At 26.8% G+C, this 10,774-nt stretch overlaps 2 protein-coding genes across 3 annotated transcripts; one reads left to right on the top strand and one right to left on the bottom strand.

Annotated features, from left to right (window-relative positions):
• Positions 1-2,523: 2,523 nt before the first annotated feature.
• LOC127280684 (eukaryotic translation initiation factor 4B-like) lies at positions 2,524-6,703 on the top strand. Its single transcript, XM_051303862.1, has 12 exons — positions 2,524-2,680; positions 2,877-3,005; positions 3,821-4,002; positions 4,081-4,188; positions 4,271-4,511; positions 4,589-4,819; positions 4,939-5,179; positions 5,258-5,312; positions 5,397-5,505; positions 5,575-5,674; positions 5,760-5,835; positions 5,917-6,703. Exons 1-12 carry the CDS (start codon positions 2,671-2,673, stop codon positions 5,983-5,985), a joined length of 1,551 nt encoding a protein of 516 aa, XP_051159819.1. The 5' UTR covers positions 2,524-2,670; the 3' UTR covers positions 5,986-6,703.
• Positions 6,704-6,953: 250 nt separating this feature from the next.
• On the bottom strand, positions 6,954-10,681 carry LOC127280683 (exocyst complex component 6B). Of its 2 annotated transcripts, none has more exons than XM_051303861.1 (12): positions 10,519-10,681; positions 9,860-10,025; positions 9,503-9,789; positions 9,323-9,425; positions 9,014-9,253; positions 8,780-8,947; positions 8,632-8,703; positions 8,054-8,559; positions 7,747-7,981; positions 7,464-7,605; positions 7,187-7,373; positions 6,954-7,107 (listed from the first exon to the last, which is right to left on the bottom strand). In XM_051303861.1, exons 1-12 carry the CDS (start codon positions 10,584-10,586, stop codon positions 6,984-6,986), a joined length of 2,298 nt encoding a protein of 765 aa, XP_051159818.1. In that variant the 5' UTR covers positions 10,587-10,681; the 3' UTR covers positions 6,954-6,983. The 2 variants fall into 2 exon arrangements, with proteins under 2 accessions (XP_051159818.1, XP_051159817.1); XM_051303860.1 differs by lacking the exon at positions 10,519-10,681 and adding an exon at positions 10,165-10,344.
• Positions 10,682-10,774: the final 93 nt, after the last annotated feature.

Genomic DNA, 10,774 nt, shown 5'->3' with positions numbered 1-10,774 from the left:
GTCTAACAGAAAATAAAAAATTATTTAAATACCCTACTTTATAGCTATTTCTAATCAAAAAAGTAATTTAATTTAAATTAAACAATTTAAAACAAAAAACAATTATTTCTAAGGATTAATTTTTCTAAAAGACAATCCAATATTGATTTCAATAATTCAACTTACATAATAATATATTTATTATAGTAAAAGAAAAGTGGTACAAAAAATTTTACGTCAAAACTAAATTTTTTTTGTTTTTTTTTTTTTTGGTTATTTTTAACTCTAATCTTTCTTAACATTTTTTTCAAAGTTTACAACAAAAAATAAAAAAATACATAAATACAAATTGAAAATAATTTTTTTAAAAAATCACAAAAACCAAAAAGAAAAATCACTTTAAAAATTTAATATGTCAACATTATATTAGTCATTTTATTATTTAAACCCTTTTTATACAAAAAAAATCGTCAATAAAATTAAAACTAGTTGATAATTAAATAATTTTGATTTGAAATAAATAATTTTTCGACATTAATTTAGTGATTTTGTAAAAAGTTAAAAACCACACAAAATATATATATATATATAAAAAAAAAAGGTTGATAAAAAATAATCTAAAAATATTATGTATATTTGAAAAGGGCATCTTTAATGATATATACCTATGTGCTTCATAAAAATTCATAAACAATGAAATTATAATTTTTTTTCTCGAGAAAAATATACATTATCTCGATAAAGAGATGTGTTCAAAGCTTGTTGCGTTATCAGTGTGCTGTATGCAATATGAAATAGTTATATTATAATTAAAAATGTGTGATTGATAATTATTAAAAAAAAAAAACAAAAAAAAATATTGATGATATATAATAGTGAAGATAATTACATATGTCAAATGTATAGAATACACAAATAATTTACAAATGTATTCTTTATTTTTCCACAAATCAATTTACGAATTATGCTTAATAAATAATTTCTTAACGTTATTTAATTTTATTTTCTTTAATTTTATTTGTTTTTCTATTTTTTATTTTTAATGCAACAAAATTCTAATCAATATTTAATTTAAGTAATAATAATTGTTTTATATAAATATGCATTCTTGTGAGAACAGTTATCTTAATTTTTATTATTTACATGATAAAAAAAACTTATATAATATGAATATAATAAATAATATACCATACGAAAATAAAATGTTCGTTTTAGAATTATTCAATATTTTCCTAATATTAAAAAAAAAGAAACAAAATTATTCTATGGCAAAAAAACAATATTTAACTTTCTCTTTTTACAAATTATCACTCTTTAATAGTTTATATATTATCTGAAATAAACATTATTTACTTACAATTAACTGCATCCACCAGTGCCAGATCTCCTCCTGGAGCTGCTCTGCATACATCTCCATTCCAAAGAAATACTTGCACTTTTCACTTTCTTTAACTCTTCAACACTTTTGTTCCGAAAAAAACACACGCGAAACGAAAATTATTTTCAAAAAACGTAACACTACTCAAGGAAAAATAATGAATTTACAAAACACAATATGAATACATTGTAAAACAATGAAAAATCTAAAATAACACGATGAAGAAAACATTCAATTTTCACACGACACGCGGACGACAAAAAATCACATCAATTTAACGTCACACGCGATGTTGGCACAATATTTTACATGATATTTACGTACAAATTGTCACAGTTTAATCAAAACTCTAGAAAAATTACACAAGGTATTTTTGGAAATCATGTATAGTTAATTAGTAACTGTGGTAGTAATTTTTCCCAATGATTGCCGAAAACAAACCAGAGCAACACTCACTCAAAAAGAGCGATACAAAATGGCGCCGATTTGCCAACAATTAAATCAGACACGAAAAAAATTTATTCAATACACAAGACTATAAAAAACGAAAATACACGGTATAAAGAAAGATACAAGAAAAAAAAAACCGCACACACGACACGAAATAACAACTTTTGATAAAATACGATTAATTTAACATTCGTCATACGATACACTGATAAATATATCTTTAAAACTTATTATTTTCACAATAGCAATCAATTAACAAACAGATTATTACATAATCAAAACTATTTAATAAAAATGCACACTTAGTACTTTCTCCGTTACTTGTAGAGAGCAATATAAAATGGCGCCAATGCACAAAGAATGACTAGAAGGGGAATTAAGGGTTGAGTAGCTACTATTGAAATGACCAATTCCAGGGGAACATTTGAAATGTGACACTTTACTGAGGGGTATTGTATATCTACCTTTCTTTTTCCATAAAGGTGAAAAATTATAAAGTTTATAAAAATTTCATAAAGATTATGAAAAAAATTCAGATTTCTAATAAAATAAGAAAAGAATAGATATAATTTGAGATATTCTTTTCACTTTGTTACCACAATTTTGTCCAATTGGCGCGCAAAGCATACCACTTGCAGAACTGTGATCGCACCTTAATATGGCGGCAAAAGTATGTTATCTGATTGGATGAACAACTTTTTTTTTAAGAAGCGTGGCAGACTTTCGACTTATAGGAACAACATGGATGTCCATGCTCATGTAAAATAAAGCCTTTAGGGCTCCTTTCCTTCAAAAAAAAATCGTTGTGTGTGTGGAACTATATTATCACTGATTTTTATTATTAAATTATCTCGAATTCAAATATGTCTTCGGGTGAGTGTCAATGTGTGCCATATTATATATGATTATTATAATTAAATAAGATTTAATTTATCATTTGAAAATGCATTTTTACATGAATTTTATATAAAATTACTATTGACATAACCAAACATTTTACGGAGCTTGCAGCATGGTTTCAATATTGTAGATAATCAAGTTTTTTGCAATATAAATTTTTTTATTACAGGAAAGAAAGGTAAAAAAAGCAAGGGGAAAACAGTAGCCCTTCATGATTTTCTCGCCGATTCATCTGGTGGTGTTCCCAGTATACCATTAAAATCAGCCAATTGGGCAGACGACATCGAGGACGAACATGGTAAGTGCAACGCGTATTCACATGCGAGAATTTTATTTCCCCCTCTTTCTTTTTCTTCTTACGTATATTTTTCCTGCAAAATAATAATTTTAATTTATATATATATTTTTTTTTATATATGTATATATATGTAGTTAATTAGATTTCTTGCCACGTTATTATAATTAAACAAAATTCTAATGAAATTAGTAATTATGGATATTATTTATCTTTTAAATTGATAATTAAATCTCAAACGGCATTTAATTTGTTTTTTGATGTTATGCTTTAACATATTTTTGTTAGTTAATTTGAAAATAATATTTTTAACTTTTTTGCATAAAACAAAAGAATTTAATTTCATAGCTAACTTTGGAAAAATAAAAGTAATTAAATAACATTCTTCTTTAAATTTAATTATATTTAATTTATTTTTTTTTTTAATTCATTAACGTTTAGAAATTTTTTTTATTATTGTATTGTTTTCTTTTTGTAATTATATTTGAAAATGTAATAATTTTTCAACTAACAATTTTAATTGGCCGCGTAGAATGAAAAATGCGTTTATATTTGTATATTTTGCATAGCGTTAAGTCATGGTAACTTCCGGTTTGTTTTATTCTTTTTTTTTTCTTAATTTGAGAACTCTAAATTGGTCAGAATATTTTTTTAATTTATATAATAAAAAAAACAAGGTTTTAAAATGTTATTTTTGTAAAATTATCTATTAAATTTTTTTTTTTCTTTTTTTTTATTTTTCTGTTTCATTGGTGATGATAAATGTTTTATTCATATATTATTATTTTAGGGGGGATTAATAATAGCATTAATTTTAGATGGATACTCGTCGAGAAGTAATAAAGAACCTGTTATTTTACCGACGGCACCAAGAGCAGCTCGTGAGCCTGGATTTAATGAGGAAAATATTCCAACAAGTCCTCCATTTGTGGCTTATGTTTCAAATTTGCCATACGATATTGTTGAGGCTGATTTGGAAAATTTTTTCAGTGGATTAAATGTAAGTAATGGAAGATTGAAAGTTATTTGTTCATTTTATTAGAAAAAAAGAAATGAAACTCTTTTTTATTTTTTGCAGATTTCCAATATGCGTCTTCCTAAAGAATCCAATAAACTTAGAGGATATGGATACGTTGAATTTGACGATAGACAGAGTTTAATTGATGCTCTAAACCTGACAGATGCGGTTAGTTTGAAGTATTTTTTTTTTTTTTATATAAATTTCGAATAAAATTAATTGAAATTAATTATTCTATTTTTTGAATTAGACCTTGCAAAGTAGGCGTATTAGAATTGAAATTTCAAACAGCAGCAATGAGGAGCGTCGTGGTGGAAGAATGGGAAGAGATAATCGTAGAGATGGTGGTTTTGAAGATTCTGAACAACGTACTTCCAGTGATTGGCGAAGTGGTCCAAGAGATGAGACATCATCGGACTCTGATCGATATCGAGGAAGAGGAGGATATGAAAATAGAGATCGTGATCGTGATCGTAAAGATGATCGTGAAGGTAAATTTTTGCATGAAAAATATCATCAATTATAGAAAATATTTATTAAAATTTCTAATTTTGTTATTTATTTTTAGAAACTGACAATACTCCAGGTGCTTGGAGAGTAGGTGGTGATAAAGGAAGACCGTCATTTAGAGATAGAGGCGGTGATGATCGCGAAAAAGATTGGGGTGGTTCACGTTACGGTGGAGAAAGAGGAAGTAGAGACAGAGATGGAGATCGGGATCGTGATCGCGATAGAGGAGGTAGTGGTTTTGGACCACGACGTAATTATGGCGGTGAATCCAATTGGGAAAGAGGACAAGGTGATTAGTCAATTAAAAAGAAAAAAAAAAAAAACAATTGTTTCACTTTTTTGAGAATGAAAATTGAAAGTAATTGATGAGAAATTTGTAAATAAGTTTTTGTTTAAAAATTTTTATAGCTTCAGCTTCTGAACCTCGAACAAGACCAAAATTAGTGTTGCAACCGCGTACAAAACCAGTGGAAGAAATTGTCGTTAAAGAAGAGGAAGTTGAGAAACCATCGGAACCAATTACTCCACCTCCAGCACCTGTGCCAGCTGCTAATATTTTTGGTGCTGCCAAGCCTGTTGATACGGCTGCACGAGAAAGAGAAATTGAAGCACGTCTCAATAAAGCTGAATCTAAAGCTAAAGAAGAATCGTAAGTTATTTTTTTTTTTCCTTTTTAAATTATATACAGTATAAATAAAAAATGTGTTTAATTATTTTTTACTTGTAGAGATCAAGAAAAACGGAATACAAAGGAAGTAGGAGCTTGGGGAAAACGTAATGGAGTAAGTTTTTTTAGAATTTAATAAATTTATTTCGTGTTTAAAAATAAATGTATTAAAATTGTTTTGTTTTGTATTTTTTTTAAGGAGGGACGTGATGATAAAGAGAAAACAAAATTAAGGTGGAGATCTGAAGATGACAGAGGAAAGCCATCGGAAAGAAGAACTGAAAGACAAAATCCGCCTTCTCGGCCAGGTAAATAAATACATTCTCTTTTCTTCATAATTAATATATAATTTTTATTACAAAATTTTTTTTATTTAGAGCAACGTGGAGATTCGAGACCTCCAATGACATCACGAGGTGGATTGTCTTCTCGAGGTCCTGCTAGGCAAACTGATGCTCGACAACCGCCTCCCGAGAGGTAATTATTTTTATTTAATTTATTATTTCTTATATATTTCAATTAAAATAGAAAAATAAAACAAAATTTATGATTTTCATTTTAGAGAGCGTAAAGAGAGAGATCGAGAAGAACAAGATGAAATCAGCCGAATGCCAAAGGCTAGAGAGGAGCAAACGCCAGTAATTTGGATTTTTTTTTTAAATCTATAATTTGATTATTTTAAAAATATGTCAATTATTATAAATTCATTTTTTTTACAGAATTTTGCGGCTTCCAACAAATATTCCATGTTAACTGATGATATGGATCCAGATAATATTGAGGATTAAAAATGCTCATCACTTCAATTGACGTTTCCAATGGAATTGTGCTAATTACCATTCAGAAGCGTATAAAACTATTAACATACTATTATACATACTATTATTACCCAATTTATTTTACATTCACTGAATACTTATCTTTAACTGATTCATGAACAGGACGGGAAATGCGATCTATTCCATCTAATGTCTAGCTTTCTTTCTCTTTTTTTTATGGAATTATTGTTAATTTGTATTTAATCTATTTTATTATTCTTAATACAATTTACGGTAAATCTTTCCATATTGTTGTTGTTGTTTTTTTTTGTTTTCTTTTTTTTGTAATCAATATGCGTCAGTTGATAATTATATTGTCTGAGACAAAGGTTTTTTTTTTCTTTTATTTTAAGAATCTTTTTCGATTATTATTATTATTATAATTATTATGTGATCCGTCGAAAATGATGGCGAGGGATTATATTTTTACGCGATGTACAGCACTTTAGAAAAAATGAGCATTGTATAATATATATACAAGTTTACTTATTTACATTATTATGTAAAATGAAAAATAATCCAACGCCAAAATACATATGCAAATTTTTCTAGAGCTAATTACATTAATATTATATACATATTACCGACAAAAGAAACCTGGAGAATAATATTATCTATTCGCTGCTTGTGTTGTGAATACAGTTATGATGGAATTTTTTTTAATATAAATAAGAATCAATAGAATATATTATATTGTGTTACATTTATTGTCCATATTAATCTAATTTAATTTAACAGTGAATTTTAATTGTTTTTTGTTTTTTTTTTGGAATTGAATGAATATTTCATACTTTAGATAAATATATGTTTAATTAAAATTTTTATTTTCCAATATTAATTATTTACACGCACTAATCTATCGATATGTACACTTTATATTATACATATTTACAATTTATGAAAGTAAGATTACTAGAAATATTAAAATGTGTTAATCATTTTTTTTTTTTTTTTTTAAGCTGGTTAATTTATTGTTGTGTTGCTTGAGCTAATTGGCGCAATTGTTTTAGAACAGTTTCTAAAAGTTTCTTTTTTTCTCGTTCACTTTTTTTCAATACAATAAACACTGTTTTTTTATCTGATTCTTTCAGTCTGAAAAAAAACAACAATAAATCATTTATTATATTTTTTGATTATTTAATTTAGTAATTTATTAATGGAAAATACTTACTTTTCTAATAATATGACTGCCATATTTGGTGTAACGAGAATATATTTACTCGATTCACTTCCATAATCGTGAAAATACGTTGGCCAATCCCAATTTGTAAAAAGATCTAACAATTGTCGTAATTGTGCAAAATTTTCCAATAATGCACCTTCAGGTAAACCCTTCACTGGATCAGAAGCAGCAAATTCTGTGATATTTTGAAAAAAAACAATTATTGAGAAATAAAAAAAAAAAATTATACAAATAAATTTTTTATTAATTAACACATATCACTTACGCTCACACTGAATTGTGTCTAAATTCACTTGATGTAATGCACCCAATGAGATTTGTTTTACATCTTCACTGACTAAAATATCAAGAATGGATTTCGCGATATGAGCACAAGCAGCCTTACAAGCAACTTGTGCTACTTCTTGCTGTAAAATAAAAAAAAAAATATTAAAAACAATTGGAAAATTAAAAATAAATAAATTTTCAAATTATTTAAATACAATTAGTAAACAAAAATTTGATAATAGTATTAGAAGAAGGATAATTTAAGGATGTTGATAACTTACAGGTAAGTCTGTGAAACACTTGAAGGTACTGTGTAAAAATGCTATTAGATCTGTAATAAAACCCGAGGCGTGTCCCTGCGATTCTATCAATGTCCAATCATAATTTTCTAATTCAAGAAATTCATTCAATTTTTGCTTGAGTTTCACGCATATTTGTTTTTCAGCATCATCACGTGCTACTCTAAACATTGTTGACTTGACACCCCCACTGCTTAATTGTCCCTCATGTGGAGTTCTAAAAACAAAAATAAATAAATTCTAAATTTTAGTAATTTTAAATAATTTTAATAAATTTTTCAACACAAACCCAGTAATATTAGAAAGAAATTCCTCGAGATATTTTGTCGATCCTTCCAACCATCCAGTATTTATAATAATTTGTACAACTTGAAGTAATGCCAACGATGGTTTACGAAATAATGAAGACAAACATCCACTAAATGTTCGTGTTAATAATAAATTTGTCGATTTACATATCATTTCATCAATTTCCGTTTGTGTTAAATTTAAATCTTCAGAAAATTTCAAACATGCATAAATAAATTCTTTAACTTGTTGATAGACTTTTGGCACCATTGGTGAAAATGGAAATGTTTTTGGGAATTCTGATTTTTCTAATTCTTTATTACGATAAGGAAATGAACCAAGAACATTGTCACATTCTTCTTGTGATGATACTTGAATTGGCAAAAAATTATCCTCCTCAAGTATATCTCTAAATACTTGTACCCAATGTTGCATTAAAACTTCATTATAATGAACACGAATTTCTTGAAGTAAATCCCAAAGTTGACCAACAGAATAGCCATAATTCTAAAATTTTATTTTTTTTTAAAAATAAATATATTCAATTGTAAGAAAAAAATTAAATTTAGAAAAACTTACTCTTAATGTTGTGTTGAACAGCATTATGAGATTTTTAATTTTTAATATTAGCGTAGCATCAGTGCAATATGCCTTGAAAAAAAAAAATTAAATTAATTTTAGTTAAAAAAGAAATATTTGAAAATTTCGACTTTTTTTTGGTATTTACCGAATGTGTTCGAAGTGCATTAACAATTTTTGATAAAGCCATAGACCAAAGTTCTTCTAAATATGATCGAGTCGCCAAACCATTGCCAGTATTTAGAATATGATCTTCAACGACAAAAAAACCGAGAATTCCATAAACATACGACTGATAGCCTTTTATACTTTCGTGCTGGGGGAAAAAAAATGTTTTTCATTAACAAATAAAAAAATTATTTCATTAAAAAAAATATATTACCATATTAATTGGTGGTTGTAAAACGAGTCTCGCTTGTTGTTGCCTCTGTTGTCTGTAATAAGCTTTAAATGTTTCGCCTTCACGTAAAACAGTGTAAATGTGCATACATCGATAAACTGGACTAAAATCCATAAGATCTTGTGCGCTTAATTCCTCATCACCTTCAATTGATGGCGTTGAATGTAAACGTTTTTTTCTACGTCCAATAATTTCAGCCTCATTCTCCAATTGTTCTGCAGTCTAAATTAAAATAAATAAATTAAAAAAAGAGCTAATTGTTTTTTCTATCAATAATTTGAAAATACTCACATGTCTCATGGCAACTTCTCCAATTTTCGGTGAATATTTTCGAATGTTTTCCAAAAAATCTCTCAAATCACTCATTGAAGCGTCTTTTATATTTTCTCTCAATCTATAAAATATAAATGCATATTAAAATTAAAAAATTTATTTTTATTTTATTTTATCACCAATAAAAAAAATACATACACGGGTATTTGTTGAGTGATTTGTGAAGAGAATCTATAATTCGTCACCTTTGGTAAATCATTGTTCTCCAATTGTTCAAGTGTTTTTAAAGCAGGATAATAACGTTTATCTTTTAATTGACGTTGTAATTTTGCATAAGCTGCTAAAACGGGAAGGCACATTGTGAGACTATCTACTGCCGCAGCCATATTACTCTCAACTTTTCTTGCTTTTACAAGTTCCTCACGTTTCTCTATTACTCCAGTGGTTGTAAGAACAATTCGTTTATCGAGTTCTAATATTTTACTCTATTAAAAAAAAAAACATTACAAATAATATAATTTATCATTAGTATTATTTTACTCTATATATTCATACACTTAATTGTTGAGCTTGAGATCGAACTTGAAGCAATTCTCGAATTGAGTCAATGAATCCTTGATAATGATGATTGCACATACGTTCAATATCTCTATCATGACTTTTGATTCGTTCGTCCAATTTTTCCATAAATTTATGATGTTCTTCTCCATCGTATATTGCTCTATAATTATTATTATTCTATTAATATTCTAATTCATTGGATTAGTTTAAATTGTTAAAAAGATAATAAAATTTTAATATAAAAAACGCTGTCCTAAATAAAAAAAAAAAAATTTATAAAAAGAAAAACATGTACGGACCTTATGACAAGAGCTATATTATTTACACCTGAAGATTCAATTTCAGTCAATAAATGTTCATGTTTTGGTACTGCATTAAGTAAAGCATTGTATAATGGTGCAATCGACAAACTCGACATGCTAATTTCAAAGTTCGTAAGTAATCTTTTTTCTTATTAATAAGAATTGTTAAAATATAATATATATATATATATATATTATTTCCAACCCCATTCTAACCCTTTTTACAATGCGCAAATGCAGATAAATGATATTGTTACTGCGTACAAGAGGGTTGTTTTCACCCCGCGTACATTTGATATATAAAAAACTAACCTCACTTTCTTGAAAATGAAAAATTTTAATTTTACTTACCTAAATGTTGGTCCCAAATAATCATCAATTCCTTCAATTTCTTGTATTAGAATATCAGATTGTTGCATTTTTAAATAATTAAAAATATCTCTTCGGTTATTATTTCAATAATTTTGACAGATTGCCTTCGCAGATCTATAGTTGACATTAAGGGTGTGGTCACACCTTGTAACTATCTACTTTAGGCTGTGTTCACAATAAAAACATTAACGCGCAATATAGATAAATTTTTTAAAAATATATAAATTAAAAATTC

This window comes from Leptopilina boulardi, unplaced genomic scaffold (genome assembly GCF_019393585.1).
Source record: "Leptopilina boulardi isolate dan_hultmark-lab unplaced genomic scaffold, ZJU_Lbou_2.1 LbouV2_249, whole genome shotgun sequence".
NCBI classification, from domain to species: domain Eukaryota; kingdom Metazoa; phylum Arthropoda; class Insecta; order Hymenoptera; family Figitidae; genus Leptopilina; species Leptopilina boulardi.
The sequence above is the reverse complement of the archived record's forward strand: the minus strand, read 5'-3'. Positions and strand labels throughout refer to the sequence as shown.